Raw genomic sequence first — 21,872 nt, 5'->3', positions numbered from 1 at the left:
TCAACTTTGCATCCAAAAGGAACCTGGTGATTGGAAGTACCAAATTTGCGCGAAAGCACATCCACAAAGCTACGTGGGTGTCCCCCTATGGAGCTACTTCCAATGAAATAGATCACGTATTGATTGATCGGCGGCATCAATCGAATCTGTTAAACGTCAGAACCTTTCGAGGGGTCAACATCGATTCAGATCACTACCTGGTTGGCGCAGTGATCCGATGTAGAATAACTCGCCGAAGTACAACGGGCGAGAATACCACGCAGATTCGATTCAATACGGACTCCCTGAAACAAGAACGGATGCAAGAGTTGTACAAACAGGTCATCAGGGAGTCGCTGCAACCACTAAAAGAAGAAGCTACTACGAGCGAGAGATGGAGCGCTCTAAAAACATGCTTAAGGAGCTGTGCCCAAGATGTCTTGGGCACGCGTCGTGGTAAGACCATATCTGGATGGTTCGACGACGAGTGTAGACTTGTGACGGAACAAAAAAACATTGCGTACAAAACAATGATAGACAGGCGCAGGACGCGGGACAGCGTAAGGGAGTACAAGAAACTCAGGAAAATAGAGAAGCAAGTTCATAAGAAGAAGAAGCGATTGTGGGAAGATAAAAAAATTTGTGAACTTGAAGAAAACAGAGTGCGCTGCGGACCCACAAGACAATTTTACACAGCGGTAGCAGGTCACCGAAACAACTTCATACCTAAGGCCACCTGCTGCCGCGACAAGGTTGCAAATCTGATCAGTAACCAGCCAGAGGTCCTCTCGCAATGGGCCCAGCATTTTGATCAATTACTCAACGATCAATTTACTGAGCAGCCAGAAGCTCCACTGGTGGATACAAATCTGCTCCTGCCACCAAGCATAGAGGAGACCCGAAAGGCCATTTGTCGACTGAAGAACAACAAAGCACCAGGCACCGACGGGATTGTAGCCGAGCTCATAAAGAATGGAGGGGAGAGAGTAAAGCACGAGATTCATCAAATCAAAGGTGGGGTGTGGGACAGCGAATCGATGCCTTGTGAATGGAATCTTGGCATCATCTACCCCACACACAAAAAAGGAGACAGACTATTATGGCCTGCACCTTGGCCTGCAGATAAACGAAAATAAGACCAAGTTCATGATGGCGCCACCGTCAGCAGCCCCACCAACAACATCGGCGAGCATACGTGGGGGTGACGTACTAATAGGTGATCGAAAGTTTGAAGTCGTCCCGAACTTCACCTATCTAGGGACAAAGGTTAGCACTAACAACGACATAACCGAGGAGATTCGCGCCAGGGTGCTAGCAGCCAACAGGTCTTTCTACAGTCTGAGGAAGTTATTTCGCTCACATCTCGTGTCGCGACGGTCGAAGCTGGGGTTATATAGAATCTTCGTAATCCCAGTACTCACGTACGCATCTGAGACATGGACACTATCAAAAACTGACGAAACCCTCTTAGCCGCGTCCGAGAGGAAGATGCTCAGATTGATATTTGGCCCCGTATGTGAGGAGGGACAATGGAGGAGCCGCTACAACAGCGAGCTCTACGCAATGTACGACGACCTCACTATCGTGCAGCGTGTGCATCTCGCCAGGCTCCGGTGGGCTGGTCATGTCATGAGAATGGCGGACGACGAACCAGCCCGTAAAGTCCTCTTAGGCCGTCCAGAAGGACAGAGGGGGTGTGGTAGGCCCCGTGTGAGATGGAGAGATTGTGTTGACCGGGACGCAACAGTGGCCGGCATTCCAATGTGGTGGACGAAGGCTCTCGACCGCCAGCGGTGGAAAGCTTCCTTGGAGCAGGTAAAGACCGCTCGGCGGTTGTAACCGAATTAAGTAAGTAAGTAAGTAAGTAAGTAGGTAAGTAAACATGTGATTTCTTTGAAAAAGGTCCTCGGATGAAGAACGCAACCAGAAAGGCACGTGGTTGCGGAGGACGCAAACAAAGTCATATGCTGTGGCCATACGAAGCATAACGCAATGTTTTTTGCATTTCAGATTAATGCCAGACTGTTTACGCCTCGGCCAAAACATATACGTTTTGACAGAAGCTCAACCAGTTGGGCATTGATCTGAAATGCCAAAAACATTACGATACATTTCGTGTGGCCTCAGCTATAAGTTTATATAAAAAAACTAAAAAAATATAGCTACCCTAGGTCCCGGGTCAGAATCAGCAGATTCTAGACAAACCAGCGGAATACCATGTTCAATTGCATTATGTTGAACTTGGTTACACACTGTTATAATGCCGCATACTGTTATAAGTCGCGATCAGGTCCGCTTTCCGCACTGTACAGCAGGTGTTGCCGATGCTAACTTTGGTTCTTGTGACGACAGCCACCGGCTTGGCTGGCACCTTCATTTTGGTCCTTTGTAGTCCGTCAGGCATTCGTTGGAAGATGGAGGTCTTCGCACTACACCCGTGACACTTCTTGGTCGGCGCTTGCAGACGGCCAGCGAGACGTGACGCCATCGTGATTGATTGCTTCACGCTGAGTTTTTTTTTTCATAGCCATGATATAGAAGAGGTCGGCTGGCGTCACGGCTATCACTGCATCCACCCGGGCGTGCATTCTTGGCTGGCGTCGCTGTTGTTGCTGCAGCTCATGTTGTTGTACCTGGTGCTATTGCCTTCTTCGATCTTTTTCTCTACCAGCCTGCCACTTGACTAGTTGCACCTTCGACTATTCTGTTATTACCACAATGTCATCAAGGGACGCTTGCATCCGCTGCTGTAGAGGATGCCCTTTCTGTCGTTTCTGCTGCTGGGTTGGGGACAGTGGAGGGGGTTGGAGTACCACAAATTGGAAAAGGAGTCTATTTCGCTGTTCTATGTCTTCGTGGTCTTTTCGAGGGCCGCTGTTTTACCCTAATACTTGGCACGCACATAATAGCTAGAGTCCTGCTAGGCTCTGTCTCTTCAGGGGTTCAATCATTATTTCCACTGCTAGCACCGTCTCCTTCAGTGTCAACATTCTCTTCGGCAGACGTGTCCGTTCGGTTGGAGTTGACCTCTAACATCTAAAGTTTCGACCATCTGTAACACAGTTCTCAATCTTTCAAATTGTTCGTTTCGTTTGCACTCGCCGGCTGTCAATGGTTACTGCGATACTTTGAAAACTTTGCAGCTCATTCAAGCGGAAGGAATCAGAATCTCATCTATCGACCAGAGTTCATTTAATTATTGAAACTTTTTTTGCTGTTCTAAATAATAATTATTACTTGATTAACCGATAAGGGACGTGTTTATTACCTTTACCAATCTCATGATGAATGATAAAAATCTTAGCAGGTTTTAGCAAAGCAATAATTATCCGCATTATTCTTCAATCCAATTTTTTTTAGTTGAAGTACATCTTGTTTGGTGAAATAAGCGCAAGGCATCCCATTGTTTACTTCTAAGCAAGATGTGAGGACGGCAAACGCGCATGTGACCAACTGCTTCTTCGGGGCTCCATCCGTACTTCTGAAAGAGATATTGAAAATGATGGGTCTTGCATTAATCTCTTTAGTTTGTCTGTCGTAAATACCAGCTTTGTACAGAAAAGTACCATAACTAAGTAACACCCCACGAGCGTCGCACTTCTTGTTCTACCCGCCTTGCAATGTATGTAAACAGATCCAGGGTCATCAGAAGGTTGATTTGTGAGTGATAATTCAGGTATTTTTTCAGTTTCAGGTAGAAATCGATTGATAAAGTTTACACCCTGCCATAATTTGTCTTGGCAAGGTGTTTCAAAAATATCAGTTGTTTCAAGTTGCAGAAATTTTACTCCTAGCTTAGCCCATTTGGCTTTATTATTTGAAAATGCCCACAGTTCGTAATCTTCATTCATTGACACAACCGCTTTTATATTCTCTTTGCGTATAAGGTCTTGTGCCACCGAACGGAAAGGTAGGGCACCCAGTATGACATGCTCGTCGATTCGATCATACCAATTCCGCGATGTTGCTTTCTCCATCAACACATTGTACAACAGGGAAGGGTAGAAAGTAACTCTCGCAAACATTGCCTTGAAAAGAAATACAAGAAAAATAAGAGACATTAGGATTTTTATTGAAAACAAAATCGTGAGATTACACCATTAATCTACCTGACTGAGGCGTTCCTCACATAAATGTGTAAAATGTGTTAAATCAACAAAACGCGGATATATATAATTCACAAACAAAAGTATGACACACATGAAAACTAACCAAAATGCACATACAACAAACATAAAAACAAAAAAGCTGACAATCACTTTAGATAGTTAGCATAATCTTTTGCAACAACCTTATATTACTATAATCATGCAATGTTACGGTACCGTCATCTTGAATGAATAGATATATTTCCAACAGTGGCAGTTCTGGAAGCGTTATGCATGTATAATCGCCACTTTTTATGCGCAAAATGACAATGAGCTTTAGATTCACAGTATTGATTGGTTGCGATACACACACAAACTTGCCTATAACATTGGACTGTCGGAAACGATACTGTGACGCTCCACGATGCGCGAATAAACGTTCTGGCATTTCAGATAAATGCAAAACTGTTTACGCCTCGGCCAAAACATACACGTTTTGACAGAAGCGCAGCAGTTTGGCATTAATCGTTAATGTCAAAATCATTACATTACGCCTGATGTAGCCCCCCAGTAACATTTTCTTTATAGAGTTAAACCCGGAACACACTGGGAGCTGAAAGTAAATTCTTTGAAAGTAAAAGTAAGTAAAAACTTGTAGTAAAATTACTACAAGTAAATTCACAATACGGACCTTTCACACCGGTTACTGAACGGAGGCGAAAGACAACAGAAAAGTTTTACGCCCTATCGTTCGGATGAAAACAATTAGACATCTTGGGTAGTTAAAATCTAATGGAAAACTACTCAATTGAGGTTTTTATGTATGCAAAATAATGTTAACTTAATTATTACTTGCAATACAAAAACAAATTCATAATGAAACTATTTTAATTCTTGACCCAAAACTCAATCCCCCCTATTACCAAACTCGTATAGTCGAATCGAGTGAACTTCTCGTTCTCGATTCTCGAACTCGTTTGCCGGGATCACGGTTTTCAATTGGAGAAGCTCCGACTGCTAAATGTGCTAAAATGTGTTAAAAAGCTTAAATGTGAAAGCTTGTCAAGCTCTTCGAGTACGAACTGCCATTCTGGTGCATTTTTTTAAAGAACGCACACACAGATACACATACACGGATTCTTGCTATTATCTCTCTGAAATTTTTAGACCATTTCCGCGTTTCTGATGATTTCTACATTTGATAGCGATAGTAACAGTGAGGGAACTGAAAATACAAAAATTCTTCGCAAAATATTGCTATGTAAATATGACAATTTGAATTTTTCATGACCAAAATATAAACTATCGTTGAAAATATCATTATCTTTGCACGGCGCAGCATAAACAATACAAACTAATTAATAAAATCAAAGACATTCTAACTGTGGCGCTACACGAAGCGTGAAAACTGGCGTAAAATTAATTATTAATGTCAAACTGTTTACGCTTCGTGTGGCAGCAAAAATACAAAAACGAAATGTGAAACGTGTTTACGATCGTGTTTTTGATCCGAGAAAATAGAAATAGAAGAGAAATAAATTGATTTCTGAATATTATTTTCTGTTGTTTTTTTTTATTTTGTTGCTATACCGGCAAATAAGAACTTAAAGTATGCTCTGTTTGTAAGCTCAAATGCTCTGTCCTCGGCCGAGCCGTAAACGTTTGGACAGCAGCGTAGCAGTTTGGCATCAATCGTTAATGTCAAAAATATTACGTTACGCATCGTCTGTCGCCACAGTAACAGAACGGCTCTTATCGTAATAAAAATGTAACGGAAGCCGGATTGTCGAATACGACAATCCTTTCCGGGTGGAGGGGGCTACATAAGGCGTAAATAAAGAAGTTCGCACGATCCCCTGGCTGCACCTGGTGTCCTGGTGCCGCGGAGTCTGCGGAATACGTAATGTTGTACTGCCCGCGGTTCCAGCGAGGGAGAACGAAGATGCTGACAGACGACGGCCGCACCCCCCTCACGCCGGATAACCTGGCGAGCGAGATGCTGCGGAGCCCGGAGTGCTGGCAGCGCTTTGCCCGGGCCTGCCGAGCCGTAACGCAGCAGATGCTGATGCAGCTGCAACAGGATAAGTTGTCCACGTTCGTACAACTTATTAGACGAACACTTTGCTGTTAACCCAGTTTGTTTACCTTCGTTAACCGTTCGTTCCTTGTCAATAGGCTGTGTAGAGCAAGAGCGGGACGGCGACTGACTAACAGCTCCCTATAGCGGAGCCGAGACTGTTTATACGCCTATATCCGTGGCTTCTCAATGTGCCTAGTACTAATATAGAGCTATATGTAAATACGTGCCATATGTAAATAATATACTAAATAAAGGGCGATGATAAATCGCGCTCCTGCCCCCCTGCTTTGCCAGACAGGACCACGGCGGGGGGAGAAACAGGATGGTTTTTATAAAAAAAAACATGAGGCGTGACGTAATGTTTTTGACATTACAGATTAATGCCAAACTGCTGCGCATCTGTCAAAACGTTTACGGATCGGCCGAGGCGTAAACCCGAGCGTAATTATTTTTTTCATACGCTTTGCTTACAAACAGAGCATACTTTAAGTTCTTATTTGCCGGTATAGCAACAAAATAAAAAAAAACAACAGAAAATAATATTCAGAAATCAATTTATTTCTCTTCTATTTCTATTTTCTCGGATCAAAAACACGATCGTAAACACGTTTCACATTTCGTTTTTGTATTTTTGCTGCCACACGAAGCGTAAACAGTTTGACATTAATAATTAATTTTACGCCAGTTTTCACGCTTCGTGTAGCGCCACAGTTACGCCTCATATAGCCAACAAAGCGTTTGCTAACGGGTTTTGCTGTCGGCCGACACATAGATGTTTTGACAGAAGCCCAGCAGTTTGGCATTAATCTGGCATTTTAATTAAAATGCCAAAATCGTTACGGTGCGCTTCGTCTGGCCCTGCAGTGTACGTTTTGACAGCAACTCAACCAGTTTGGCATTAATCTGAAATGTCACAAACGTTTATTTGCGCCATCGTGTGGCCGCCCAGATAGAAACCCGAATTTAGAAGACAATTTGAGTTGCTGTCTAGTTCATCCAGCTAAACATTTTCATTTTTTTACACTTCATTTTCCAGTTCTTTTAGAGTTGTGTGTAGTTGATTGGAGTTTGCGCTGACAGCTTTTCAAGAATATCATAGTCATCTTCGGTTGCAGTGTTGAAAGGTGGTTTTTGGTTGCGCCTGGCATAGTTTTGTGAAGAAACGCAATCCAAAAATGGCAGGAACTTTGGAAGACAGAGAAATCTGGAATGAGTCCGAGGCAACACTTGGCGAAGAGGTTTTAAGAATGCCTACTGAAGAGCTCATGAGCCGTATCCATTTAATGGACAATGAGATCAAAATTATGAAGAGCGAAGTAGTGCGTATTAATCACGAACTGCAAAATCAAAATGAAAAGATTAAGGATAACACAGAAAAAATTAAAGTGAATAAAACACTCCCATACTTAGTTTCGAACGTTATTGAATTACTCGATGTCGATCCTCAGGAAGAGGAAGACGATGGTGCGGTTGTTGTGCTCGACTCACAGCGGAAGGGCAAGTGTGCTGTTATTAAAACGTCTACCCGGCAGACATATTTCCTGCCAGTTATTGGTCTTGTTGACGCCGACAAACTGAAGCCCGGAGATCTTGTAGGCGTTAATAAGGACTCGTATTTAATACTGGAAATGTTACCGGCTGAGTACGATGCACGCGTTAAAGCAATGGAGGTGGATGAAAGACCGACGGAGCAATATTCCGATATTGGTGGACTCGATAAACAGATACAGGAGTTGATCGAGGCTGTCGTTTTACCGATGACACACAAGGAAAAATTTAAGAGTCTGGGCATCCATCCGCCTAAAGGTGTACTGCTTTACGGGCCTCCTGGGACTGGCAAAACGTTACTTGCCAGAGCATGTGCCGCTCAAACCAAATCCACCTTTCTCAAGTTGGCGGGGCCCCAGCTCGTTCAGATGTTCATCGGAGATGGTGCAAAACTCGTGCGTGATGCGTTTGCCTTAGCGAAGGAGAAATGCCCCGCAATTATTTTTATCGATGAGCTCGACGCTATTGGGACGAAACGTTTCGATTCGGAAAAGGCAGGCGACCGTGAGGTGCAACGTACAATGCTTGAGTTGCTCAATCAGCTGGATGGTTTCAGTTCGACGGCGGATATCAAAGTAATTGCGGCAACCAATCGAGTCGATATTTTGGATCCAGCACTCTTGCGCTCCGGACGGTTGGATAGAAAAATAGAATTTCCTCATCCAAACGAAGAGGCAAGAGCACGTATTATGCAGATCCATTCCCGTAAAATGAATGTAAGCCCAGATGTCAATTTCGAAGAACTGGCTCGTTCGACAGATGATTTTAATGGGGCACAGTGCAAAGCTGTGTGCGTCGAGGCAGGTATGATCGCTTTGCGTCGCTCCGCTATATCCGTCACTCACGAAGACTTCATGGATGCAATTATGGAGGTGCAGTCAAAAAAAAAGGCAAATTTAAATTATTTTGCTTGAGCCAGTCGCAGAATACTACTAGAGCGTAGAACGGCGTCTCGATGCTCATATATTGAATATTGTAAATCGAAAATTAAACAATAAATAACAAAATATACTTGCGATGTCTCTGTACTCTGTAATAATAAGAAATATACATTGTTATTATCGGCTTAGAATCGCAAGCGTTTTTTTGATGACGTAAGCATATTACGCTGGATTCTTCTTAATATCTCTAAAACCTACCAAAGGATCTAGATCATCTATGGAAAGCTCTTAACCTCTTTTCTATCCTTCGTAGCCTTCATCTTGACTCATGAGCAGAGTGTTTCTTTATTGCCTTTTCTAGCTGGATTGTTTTGCCGAAGACTTACCTCCTGATAAAATTCATATCTCATATTGTACAGAGCACGTAGATAAAAGTAAACATCATATCCGGAAGTTTGAAAAGACTGGTACATTTCACTCTTCTTGAACTCTCTCCGCAATATGTACATAGGTTTTAAAAGCATGCATGGTCAAAGCTATGCGCAGGTTTCCGCTATTTAGGCGTGTGCATACTCCTGACAACGTCTCTAAATTCGTGATTATATTTTACCAATAATGCTAGTCTCCCTTATCCTGGGACCGGTTGTCACGCAGCCAGCCATAGTTTCGATTTCCGATTCCCGGCGTGACGGGGTTGGGGCTGGACTAACAACCACACCCACAAAAAACCGATCCATTACAGAGAGCGACAGAGATTAACATTGTCTCTGGTGCAAACTAAGACCGCTTAGAGGTTGTTGCATATTAATAATAATAAGAATAGTAATACTAGTCTATGCCGATTATCTATTACTCATTTTAATTGAATACACCCTGACCAGGCAAGAAGAGGTAACTACTATGATAAATACATAATCACATTTATTTACAAAATTCAACTCTTTCCTTGTTTCATTCATAATCTTTACTTATCATACATTTATCATATCTTGATTGATACATGTTAACATATTTTCTTGAAAGCTAGCTCACCCATTAACGGATTGTATTCCTTTCGTAGGGTGTTTGCTCAAATATGCTTTGCATTATAGAAAAACAAATCGACAAATAAAAAAAAACTTACAAGATTGTACAATCACAACTGCGGTACCAATATCATAAAAGATATTCAAACCATGGTTACACGAACTACTGAAACTTTTAACGTAACACAAAACAGAATAAAAGATATTAGCTTTGGGCACTAGTCTCCATACATTCTATTCGATATCTCAATTAATTGGTGGATCAATATTGTGTAAATCGTTGTTCTGACCACGACGGTCGTCAGTTTCTACTTCATTCATGTTGTTATGGTTATATGCGACAGGATTATTAGTTTCTGCTCGTTGAACCCCTGCAGCCGTAACCGGCCTCCTAAAATATAATGCTGCACCAAAGAGTATTGTTATTGCGGTAATCAGGTATAAGTCCCAATTGGAAGCGATGTTTTCATCCAAGTCAAACATTATTTTCAGCGGAGTCTGTAAAGAAAAATATCTTTAAATCTAATAACACAAGATATTTTGAATTAACATAATCATTTAAGTTGAACCGAATCGTAGTGTTGGTGCTTTCAAATTTGTTTAAATGAAAAATGGTTCAAACCTCTTTCAATGATTCAAGTTTAAACAGCAACTGCAGTTTGATCAGCGCAAGAGTAACAGGTACTTTAGCGTCCACGCTAGAATCAGCGGCTAAATCGTAACAGCGTTTCGCGAGATGGATGTCTTTCTTCATTCCCAAACCTTGTTCGTGCATGTACCCTAGGTTGAACATAGCTTGGGCATTATTTTGCTGTTCAGAAGCCATCCTATGAAATAAAAAATCAATTAGCCAACCATATTGAAAAGAACATAAACCTCTCATACAGACGAACCTGTAGTGTGAAGCTGCCATTTCATAATCAATCAAAGTACCCATCCCATAATAATGATAGTCGCCGAGTTTTACTTGAGCAGCAGAGTAGCCTTGAGCGGCTGCTCTTCCCCAATACTGCAAAGCTCTCAAAAGCTCTTCTCCTCGATTTTTAAACAAATTCACTTCCTCCCGATCAAGCAGAAATCCGGCGTTGCTTTGTGCAACCTCGTAACCCATTTCGGAAAGCAATGCGTATTGCATGAAAGCCTCTTCAAAGCGATAAGAGCGGTAATCCTGGTATCCTGACATTAAACGGTTGGTCCATTTACCCCGTTCGGCAACATTTTTGAATAATTCTACGGCTGTCGGGCATGACCGCATCATTCCAAGACCCACGGCATGCATTTGACCCAAATTGTAAAATGCTAAGACATGTCCAGATTGTGAGGCCAAGCTAAAGTATTTGATCGCTAGCTTAAAATCGCGCTGTACACCGATTCCACCTGACGAATAAAAATACAAGAACATAATAGCAGAATATACACGATAGAAAGGTTTTAAAACTATATGCGTGTGGTCAAAATTAACAAGCGATTTTAAATTAATGGGTGAATAGAAACTTACTGTAATACATATTTCCTAGTTGCAATTGGCCGTCTACCCAGCCTTGATCAGCAGCTTTGGCAAAATATTTCAAAGCTTTTAACGTATCTTTACGAACACCTTTACCATGTAGATACATTATACCTAAACCACTTTGCCCGACGGGATTACCCAGGTCTGCAGCTTTTTTGAAGAATTTGAATGCTGTCTCGTTGTTGGCCTTGATGTTATCACTACCTTCCAAATATAATTTCCCCAAAAAAGCCATAGCCACCGCGTTCCCAGAGTTGGCTGCTTGACTGAAATATTGTAATGCCCGTTGGTGATCTAGGGGAATGCCTCGTCCTCCTTGGTAATGTAGCTGTCCTAATCCGACCTGTGCCTGCACATCTCCTTTGTCGGCTAGCAATTGATAATAGTCGATTAAATCGTTGTCTAAAATACCAGAACTGGGCCCTGAATTATCTACTTCATCTTGTAGACGAATTCTGTGCACAGCAGAGCCACCGGAAAACGTAACCTGAGATGCCACATTTGTGGCCACTTTTCTATAGTAGTCTAGCGCCGTTTCACAGCTATTAGGAACACCTACGCCTGCCCAATAACGATAGCCCAACGCCATTTGTGCCCATGAATTTTCTCCAGCAGCAGCCATTGTATAGTGCAACATTGCCTTTGCTTGACTTACATTAAATCCTATACCGGATGCATACATAAATCCTAATCCCATATGCGCATCTGGCAAACCTTCTTCAGCAAGTTCTTGAAACGATGTTCTAGCTGACTCGATATCTAGAGATACGGGATTTCCGAGTAATTGGCCCCAAGCTACATGACTCCTAGCGATTGAATGACCCTTTCCAGCAGCTTCAACCATTAGCTTATGCCCTAGTACGCGATCTACTTTGGTTTTATTAAGAACCATCATTGCACGCTCATAAATTTGATCTGCGTCATTAACTTCTAGTTTCGGTGGAATTTCATTTGCTAAACTTCCAGCTGAATGCTTCCTGCTATCGATTTCTTCGATTTCTTTCGCTATTTTCTGTATCATTCGTTTTTGATTTTCAAGAATATCGAAAAGCATGTCGGGAACCTTTTTACCATCCTTTTCCTTGCTGAAATCGGCAACTACCAATTTGATAGTATCAAATTCAATTTTCCCTACAGGATTTTCGAGATCAACTTTGTTAACACTGTTCTGAACCCTCTCTTGAACTTCCACCAACTCCTTTTCTGGTTTCCGTTGCTTGCCAATATTTTTAGGTTGTGTATGTGGTTTTCCTTCTTTCATTTGAGCAGATTCAGTTGATTGATGCAATTGATGTTGCGGATCGGTGTTTGGTTCTTGGTATGCGGCATTAATTTTATATGATATAAGAATTAATGCAAATGCTATCAAAAGTTTCGAACGGCAGCACATGGTATAAACTTTCATGGATTTTGCGAATATAGTTCGATTTTAAACTTTGTTAAACTGCGTTGAATTACGACTTTAAATATTACACGATTGGCTATTAATAAACACAATGGACAAGAAACAGAATACAGATTGCTTCATAAAATGCAAATTTGTTTATGTATTGCTCAATGCTATTGCCACAAATTATTATATTAGCTTCAATAGGAATGTTCAATGAAATCGCTTTAGGAGTATGATAATTTTCCTTCGTGATTGACGCTTCACTGTTATGAAAAATTACGTGTCCTTGTTGACGCTACGGCAAATAAACAACGACGTACAATTCTACGTATACACTTTAATGACTGTTTATACGCTTATATCCGAGGCTTGTGAATGTTCGTAGATCTATAGGCCTCCACACACGGCCGACGTTAATTACCTTACGACGCGTCACTTTTTCGGACGTTTCACACCGGTTGAGAGACAACAGAAATTTTTTCGCCATTACTGGGGGGCTACATGAGGCGTAACGTTTTTGACATTACAGATTAATGCCAAACTGCTGCGCATCTGACAAAATGTTTACGGGTCGGCCGAGGCGTAAACCCGAGCGTAAATATTTTTTGCATACAATTTCCTTAGAAACAGAGGATAGTATATGTTCTTACGTGCTGGTATAGCAACAAAATCGAAAAAAATTAAAAAAATATTCAGAAATAAATTTATTTCTCTTCTATTTCTATTTTTTCGGACCATAAACACGAACGTAAACACGTTTGATATTTCGTTTTTATATTTTTGCTGCCACACGAAGCGTAAACGGTTTGACATTACAAATTAATTTTACTCTAGTTTTCACGCCTCATGTAGCCCCCCAGTTAGAAAACAATTAGATATCTTGGGTAGTCAAAACCTAATCGAAGACTACTCAATTAAGATTTGTTTGTATGCAAAATAATTTTAACTTAATTATTACTTGTAATACAAACACAAATTCATCATGAAACTATTTTTATTATCGACCCAAAACTCAATGTCTTGAACTTGCGAATATAAACACAACTAATCTGTCAAGAGAAAAAATGTGGCGAAATTTAAAGCCCGGTCTACACGCTACGATAACGATGCGATAACCGGCGAAATGACGTCTCCGGAGACGTCATTAATGTCACTGACGCAGATCTACAAATCTGAACAAACGAGCATCAATTTGTGAACAAATTTCAAACCAGTGCCAGTTCGTCGGTTGACTTGTTGATGTTTTGTTTTGGCCTCTTATTTATATTTTAGACGTTTCGTCAACGTTTGCGTAAGTGTTTACCTGAATTTATAAAAATTTACGAAAGTCTGCCATGTCTTTGGAAACTAAAAAATAAAATATATAGTGATCGCAATAAAAAGGCGGAGGCATACGATGCCATTTAAAAGCCATTTCCTCGACACTGTAACCTCTTCGCACGTTCTTTTTTCGCTTTTTAACCGAAAAGCACAATGCTAAGGCAAACCAACACAGTGTTGCTTCCATGGCTGTTTCCATTTAACTGACAACGGTAGATCCGTTGCTTCAAACAAAATCGTAGCGTCTGGTCTGGTGTCGTCAGCGGAGTGACGAAGACCATCCGTTTTGGCGTACGCGTCGTCAGCGCGCCGTAGATGTGAAAGCTCGTGGCTCCTTGGGTTATCTTACGGTAACTGTATCTTCTGCTAGCCTTATCTACCTCTGCCATTCGAAGGCTGCTTAATGTGTTCGTTTAAATGACCTGCAAATCATCAGTGGACCGGCCTTTAAGGCCGGTCTACACGCTGCGATCTGCAATGCAATATCGCATGAAGTGACATCTCCGGAGACGTCATAAATGTCACTGCCGCGGGTAGAAATCTGAAGACTCGACATGCAATTTGTGAACAAATTTCAAAACAGGGTCAGGGACCGACAAGGTTGGACATGTTGGAATCAGCCATGGAAGCAACACTGTGTTGGTTTGCCTTAACATTGTGCTTTTCGGTTAAAAAGCGAAAAAAGAACGTGCGAAGAGGTTACAGTGTCGAGGAAATTGCTTTTAAATGGCATCGTATGCCTCCGCCTTTTTATTCCGATCACTATATTTTTTATTTTTTTGTTGCCAAAGACATGGCAGACTTTCGTAAATTTTTATAAATTCAATTAAAAACACTTTCGCGAACGTTGACGAAGCGTCCAAAATATAAATAAGAGGCCAAAACAAAACATCAACAAGTCAACCGACAAACTGACCCTGTTTTGAAATTTGTTCACAAATTGCATGTCGAGTCTTCAGATTTCCACCCGCGGCAGTGACATTTATGACGTCTCCGGAGATGTCACTTCATGCGATATTGCATTGCAGATCGCAGCGTGTAGAGCGGCCTTTAGAAAGGCCTATAATAATTTTTTTTTTCTAAACAGAGGCTTTTTTTTGCAGTTTACACTATTAAGGCCTTTGCACATCAAAGAAACACAATTAGAAAAAAAATTCAGAAATCAATTAATTTCTCTTCTATTTCTATTTTCTTGGACCAACAACACGAACGTAAACACGTTTGACATTTCGTTTTTAAATTTTTGCTGCCACACGAAGCGTAAACGTTTTGACGTTATAAATTAATTTATATAATATATATATAATTTTAATTTATTTTACGCTAGTTTTCACGCTTCGTGTAGCCGCCTAGTTACAGATTAATGCCGAACTGCTGCGCTTCTGTCAAAACGTATATGTTTTTGGCCGAGGCGTATAAAATTTGGCATCACAAATTAATGTTTCGCTAGTTTTTACGCTTCGTGTGGCCTCCCAGATAGAAGACAACGCGGTTTTGACGTTACTTTACGTGCCAAGATTTTCTTTCCAAAATTTCAGTCGGCGGTCTGATTAAGCCTTTAATGCTACGCACATTCAGAAGCGGATATAAACGTGTAAACAGATTCGACTCCGCCAAGGAGCTGTCAGTCTGTCGCGTTTCCGCTCTTGCTCTAGACAGCCGATGAACGTTGACAGTGTCAACAGTGTTAAAGTGTTAACAAAGTTAACAAAGTGTTCACCAAATAAAGTTGTGCAAACTTGGCCAACGAAACTTTGCAAGGACACATTCGTTTATGTAATCTAAAATAACATTTATGTAATCCAATCCAAAGATCGAATATAGAAAGATTACATTAGTTATGGCACAAAAACAGGTACGCGTAGAATAGTCGGTTTTGTTACTATGGTTTTAGTATTGATACGTTCATGTATAAAATACATATTTCTTTTAAGGACGATGAGTTCATTCCATTAAATAAACGTAGAATCAATCATTCGACACAAGGCAATCAACACATTGTTGCAGCATTGGTAAGTACGATAACAAAAATTATTGTTGCTGTGTATTGCGGTAAATATTTTAAAGTCAGTTGCTAGCACAGAACCTACTGTAGAGTTCGATCAATTAGTACTCGGGGGTGGAACACGACCGTTTACTTTCTTGTTCCCCAGATGATTAGTCTTCCATTGTACTTTACGAGCATTCCTGAGTTCAACTTTCACAGCGAATGGAAAGGCTCCCGAGCGATCACTCACGTTATAAGGCTGTTTATAGCGAGAAGCATTTTGACAGCCGAACCGCGTGGTTGCGAGTAGTGAAAAAGAGTCGCGAAAAAAAATAAGAAAAGGGTATGTCTGCAGCCGCAGACGATGAGGAAGAGGACGAGATGCTAACGGCCTGCGATGGGCTGGAGCTGGGATCTCCTCCGAGCAAGAGAAGGCCGCCGTGGAGAAATTCCACGCCGACCACAACCATCGAACCACTCAGTGGGCAGGAGATGGCATTCATGGCGTACACAAAGGCCGACCTCAAGGCCAACTTCAAGGCCGACTTCAAGGACCAGATTGACGCGATAAATGCGAGCTTCGTGGCCGAACGAGAGGAACAAAAAGCAATGCAACGCACCATGGAGGGACTGCGACGGGCAATGGAACTGTTCACCACTACTGTCCAGATGCAGCACACTCTGCCCGCCGCGCAACCGGGCCTGCCCGCGGCACCACCAGTGCACCACCAACAGCAGCACGACAGTGCAATACCGACAACGCTGTACCAACGGCTGGAAGCAGCACGCGCACTGGAGGAGCCCGGCACCGGTCAATGCAAACAGCAGGCTCAGTTCCACCATCAGTGGATGGAGAAGCGCAGCAAGCGGCAGCTCCAGCGCGAGAAGGCCGAAAGGAAGAGGAAGGAGGAGGAGCTGCAGCAACGAGGACACAGCGGCAGCAAGCGAAGCGGCAACAACAGCATCAACCGCAAAACCGGCCACAACAGCTGATACAGCGGCAACAACAACCGCAACCGCGGCAACAACAGCAGCAGCAACAGCGAGCAGCCCCACCAGACGCTGTAAGGGTCGAATCCAAGGGCAACATGACGTACCTGGACGTCATGCTGCTTTTCCGGAGGCACCGGAAATAATGAAAGTAACCGAAAAGACATGGCGGTCCAGCAAGAACCACCTGATGCTGACGGTTAAAAGCGACGCCAATGCGGCCGAAAGGACCGCGGTGGACAACATCGTTGGCGAGAAGGCCACACCAGTGGTTCTCACTACCATGGCCACGCTCCGCATAAAAGGAGTAGACATGTGCGCCGACAAAGAGGAAGTAGCCGAATCGCTGGCGAACGTCGCCGGTATTGGAACACCCGCGACGGACGTCAGCCTCCGCCGCATGTACGACGGGCTGCAAAGGGCCAACGTCAGGGTCCCAGCAAATGTGGTGGCTGTCCTGACAAAGGACAAAGTGGTCATTGGAATGACCCGCTGCGCAGTTCGTGAGGCTGACCCCATCCCGGCCAGCCAGAAACGCTGTTAGCGCTGCCTCGGGAGGGGCCACAGAACCAGCAAGTGCACGGGACCGGACCGCTCCGGCTGCTGCCTGCGATGCAGCAGCAAGGAGCACCGGCGAAACAGCTGCACGGCCGAAGCCCCTAAGTGTGTCGTATGCTCTGGCGCACACAAAACGGGCGCGGTAGTGTGCGAGGACAATGCCATGCAATGCCTCGCATAATGCAGCTAAATATGCAGCACTGTCGGGTGGTCCAGCTTCTCCTGGCCCAGGCGACCACCGCCAGCGTAGACGCAGCTGACCGCGAACCCGTTCAAAAAGAGTTCAACTTTCTGTCGAGCAAATCTTTCTGCGGCGGCAGACGAAGCGCAATGTAACGTTTTTGGTATTTCAGATTAATGCCAGACTGCTGCGCTTCTGTCAAAACGTGTATGTGTCGGCCGACCGCAAATCTGACCGCAAAACCCGCTAGAAAACGCTTTGTTTACAAACAGAGGGTAAAATAAGCTCTTATGTGCTGGTGTATCAACAAACAGAAGTTGTAGCGGCGTGGCGTCGGCAATCTTGGCCCGCGAAGGTGGGCCAAATAGGATTGTTGTCGCGTCGTCCGCACAAAAAGGAAGGGAGTGGAAAGGGGGTTGGCGGATGGGAATTTTCGCGGGTAGCAACGACTAGAGCGGGTCCCGCACTGAGGCGTTTGCCGGTCTCCGCATGGAAGCTTGGCCGCGGGTGGAGGGAATTCCGGTTGGTTAGGTCTTTGGAGTATGGAAGAGGGTTTGGCCTGTCACTACCTAACTACGTAATATGTGAATGAGGACATACGCAAGGTATCGTTAATAACTGACTTACCTTTATTCTAAGGTTTCTTAGGTTTAACACATCGCTCAATTGAAATGTTGTAACTTTTCACCAGGAAAACTGGACACGAGTAAGTGTTCTTTTTAAGAATGCTCTTTATTACACACCAAGCGGTGTGCGCCGAGGACAACCTCTCGCACCCGCGTTTACACTTATAATAATCATTATGGATATACCGGAGAGCCACGAAGTCGGCTCTTTGTGCTGTACTCAGCATAAGCGATCATCGACCCGATGGCGTGATCGCACTTATGCTGAGTCGCCTAGGTGTTGCTATGTCGAGCACAAACGGTCATTGTCCGGGTGGCGTGATCGCGTTTGTGCTGACTTCTGAGGTTTGCTGCAGTGCGTGGGCATGTATCCACCACACGCCCTTTCTTATTGTTATTTAAAAATTAACCTATAGTTTAATTTTTAAATGTGCGGTGTTATATTGAAAAAAAAAAATGTTTGCTTGGATGAATTGATAGTTAAGTTCTAACGTAAGAACTTGGAAGAATGAAAGATTTGTTTACATCTGTGATGTCTCTCCTTCTCCTTTCTTTTTTCTTTTTTTTTTTTTTTAGGTATTATTCAATCGTATTTATATTGGATTGGTTTTGGTGGTTTTGCTAACACTGTTTATTTTTAATTTATCTAAGAGTGCTTTTGCTTTATTGCAAGCTGATTGTATCCTTTGTCACGTATGAATCTGTGTTATAAAGAGGATCTATTGCCATAGACGAGGTATTTGTAAGCTGGGATGGTTTCCCGGAAACTAGTTCGAACGGGAAATAATTTTGTTCCGAATGTAGAGTTGTGTTGTAATAGAAAATGTATAATGGTAACCAATCATGCTGCTACTTGTTTATAAAGTGTTGCAAATATTCATTGAGGCATCTATGATTACGCTGTTTCTGCATATGTTAATGGAGCTACGATGGGCAGGGATGTTACGCTGCTGGTGGTACCCATCTCCCGTCGGACGGTCTCAATGCGTCATAATCCAGGTGATTGTACTCACTGCGCTCCTTTTCGTCTGTATTGTACGTCTGCAACAGTTGTTGCTGTAGCTGCTTCTGCGGCGGCCGGAAGTTTGCGAGACACAGTAGAAACGAGTCGATGTCCACTTTCTCCGGCTGCTTCGATCGTCGATCGGGGCCTGCTTCAACTACTTGGTTTGGATTACCGCTCTCCTTGATGGCGTACACTGTCGTGAGGACACCGGTTGCTTCTGTCCGATCGTGTCGTCGTCTGTTAATGCGCTCAATGGTTTCGGCCTTCTCTTTTTTCGCAAAAGCAGGTATCACTGCTGGTTCTGCCTCGTGATTCACTATCACCAATTCGTCACTATGAGTGGCCGCTGCACGCCTTTTCGCTGCTGATATGCTGGATTTTCTCCGTACGCAATCCGAGTTATCGGAATCGGCATGACTTGCCTCACCTTTGTCATAGGTGTCCAACGTGCTTGTTCTGTTCTTTTTCCTTCTATTTTTATTCTTTGGAGTCGGCGGTATGGCCGATCGTTCTCGTGCTGCTGCTACTGCTTTTTCGCGTTCACTTTTTCGGTGCAACTGGCTTTCTGCACTATCTTCGTTATCAACATGATATAGTGGCTCAATCATTTCGAATAGTTGACCTTCTGCTTCTTCTTTCTCAAACTTCTGGCGAGCCTCTTCCTCGCGATGCTTGCTTTCTTCATCGTTGCTACGACGCGCTTCATCGACAGCTTGTTTATGAAAATTCGCCTCCATCCGGTGTTGCTCCTTGTTGCATTTGAGCTTAATTTCCGCGTCGCATTCCGCTAGCTGATTTCGCTCGGCCTCTTGTTGAATTAAGACCAACTGTATATGCGGTGTGAGTCTATCTCTCGACTCTTCGAATCTTCTCTGGTTTTCTCTGCTTTGTCTTAGACCTGGGTTGTTGTAACCCTGGTAGGGCCGGTTGTTGCTATAGTTCCGGTAGCTATGATGGTTTGGCTGGTGGTATCTTAAGCCTTCATGGTTAGGCGCTTGATACTTCATGGAGTTAGCCGGTAGTTGTGCAGGAGGGTTTCGCGGTTGTGCATGCGACACACCTCTAGGGTTATGCCATGTATGGCGATGTCCTCGTTGGCCTTGGTATTGTGGGGGCGGGTGGCCCTGGCAACACGTGGATGCTCTAGGGTATACTTGGTCCCACAGTGCGGTTCCCGGCACGGCCTGTAGGTGCACTTCCAGCGCATCGGAGATGGCTGCATTGAGTGTCTTAGGGTTTCTGGCTTTTACCAGAAAAGCTGCAGATTGATCCTTCAATCCCGTGATGAAAGTATGAATCGCTATCGGTTCCACCACTGGTTTAGCAGACATTTCGGATGTGAATGGATCCCCTTGGGACACCCATGCTGCGGCTAATTTCGTTGCTAATTTGTTTACTTCGCTTCCGAATTCGGTGATCGTTTGCCTTGATTTTTGTTTTAGTGCGCGTATTTCGGCTTCTACGGCGAGCGGGGTTAAACGGATGGAAAACTTAGCTTTTAACGCGCGCGGTACGTCGGCGACTGCTATGACTCCATCCAAAGCTCCGCGGGCGGATCCGATGAGGCGAGACTTTAAGAAGGTGATGAAAACCTCCTCCGGTACCTCCGGATCGTCGGCACGAAGCAAAGCCACTGCGTCCAACCACGAGTTCAGGGCGACGGCATCTCCATCATACCGCTCGACGACAAGAATGGCCAGTCCCAGATCTAGCTTAGGTGCCATCGCAGTTCGCTTGGGCTTCGGATCCTTGATCGTGTTGTTCACCACTCGTCGCTGTATAATCCGCACACACTCTCACACACTCGTGCATTTATAAAGCCACATGCACTTAACTAGAGTGCGTAACTACACTTCGCGGCGCACTAGTAAAATTTTCACTGCAATCAGGCTGCTTCCTGCTGCTTCGAGTATGCTTCGTCATCATCTTTCTCTTCGTCTTCTGTTTCTGCTTCGTCCTCCAGGGGCCCTGTTCCGGCTCCTGGCAGGATCGCCATGAAATGTAAGGATAGTAGGTACGCTTACATCTCTGTTTTAATACACTCGACTTTATTACGCTTTAATTGAACTGTGCGGTATGCGCAGAGAACAACCTCTCGCATCCGCGTTTGGATTAAGATTAAAATTCGTCTTAACTCATCGCAACCTACTGCGACCTAACTGTGGTGGCTTACGTGACCCTTTTTGCAATGCTCAGCATAATCGATCGTCGCCCGCGTAGCGTGATCGTGTTTATGCTGAGTCCAATGTTTATATCGACCACTTGAAGCGTCTCGGTGGTTCCTCTGGGTATTTGATTATTGTTTACCCAAACGCGATTCTTCGCTGAGAGCAGCGTTCGCTCTGCTACATTGTTTCACGGGTCTGCCTTCTCCACATATACATTGTCGCTCTAAACTTAAGGGGCTGCATCCACCACACGCCCTTTCTTATTGTTATTTAAAAATTAACCTATAGTTTAATTTTTAAATGTGCAGTGTTATATTGGAAGAAAAAAAAATGTTTGCTTGAATGAAATGATAGTTAATTTCTAACGTAAGAACTTGGAAGAATGAAAGATTTGTTTTCATGTGTGCTGTCTCACCTTCTCCTTTCTTTTTTCCTTTTTTTTAGGCATTATTCAATCGTATTTATATTGGATTGGTTTTGGTGGTTTCGCTAACACTGTTTATTTTTAATTTATCTAAGAGTGCTTTTGCTTTAT

At 43.5% G+C, this 21,872-nt stretch overlaps 3 protein-coding genes across 6 annotated transcripts; 1 reads left to right on the top strand and 2 right to left on the bottom strand.

The window, feature by feature from the left end:
* Positions 1–2,752: 2,752 nt before the first annotated feature.
* LOC131213529 (phosphatidylglycerophosphatase and protein-tyrosine phosphatase 1) lies at positions 2,753–4,502 on the bottom strand. Of its 3 annotated transcripts, none has more exons than XM_058207584.1 (3): positions 4,271–4,502; positions 3,546–4,007; positions 2,753–3,460 (listed from the first exon to the last, which is right to left on the bottom strand). In XM_058207584.1, the coding sequence occupies exons 2-3, from the start codon at positions 4,002–4,004 to the stop codon at positions 3,314–3,316; spliced, it is 606 nt and encodes a 201-aa protein (XP_058063567.1). In that variant the 5' UTR covers positions 4,005–4,007; positions 4,271–4,502; the 3' UTR covers positions 2,753–3,313. The 3 variants fall into 3 exon arrangements, with proteins under 3 accessions (XP_058063567.1, XP_058063566.1, XP_058063565.1); XM_058207583.1 differs by having other exon boundaries at positions 4,305–4,501; XM_058207582.1 differs by having other exon boundaries at positions 4,089–4,298.
* A 2,628-nt stretch (positions 4,503–7,130) lies between these two features.
* On the top strand, positions 7,131–8,979 carry LOC131213823 (26S proteasome regulatory subunit 6A-B). The gene has a single exon (XM_058207973.1). The coding sequence runs from the start codon at positions 7,323–7,325 to the stop codon at positions 8,607–8,609; it is 1,287 nt and encodes a 428-aa protein (XP_058063956.1). The 5' UTR covers positions 7,131–7,322; the 3' UTR covers positions 8,610–8,979.
* A 50-nt stretch (positions 8,980–9,029) lies between these two features.
* Positions 9,030–12,795, bottom strand: LOC131213822 (protein sel-1 homolog 1). Of its 2 annotated transcripts, none has more exons than XM_058207970.1 (4): positions 11,100–12,795; positions 10,495–10,978; positions 10,224–10,428; positions 9,030–10,099 (listed from the first exon to the last, which is right to left on the bottom strand). In XM_058207970.1, the coding sequence occupies exons 1-4, from the start codon at positions 12,514–12,516 to the stop codon at positions 9,848–9,850; spliced, it is 2,358 nt and encodes a 785-aa protein (XP_058063953.1). In that variant the 5' UTR covers positions 12,517–12,795; the 3' UTR covers positions 9,030–9,847. The 2 variants fall into 2 exon arrangements, with proteins under 2 accessions (XP_058063953.1, XP_058063954.1); XM_058207971.1 differs by having other exon boundaries at positions 10,063–10,115.
* Positions 12,796–21,872: the final 9,077 nt, after the last annotated feature.

The sequence above is a fragment of the Anopheles bellator genome, chromosome X (assembly GCF_943735745.2).
Source record: "Anopheles bellator chromosome X, idAnoBellAS_SP24_06.2, whole genome shotgun sequence".
NCBI classification, from domain to species: domain Eukaryota; kingdom Metazoa; phylum Arthropoda; class Insecta; order Diptera; family Culicidae; genus Anopheles; species Anopheles bellator.
The sequence above is the reverse complement of the archived record's forward strand: the minus strand, read 5'-3'. Positions and strand labels throughout refer to the sequence as shown.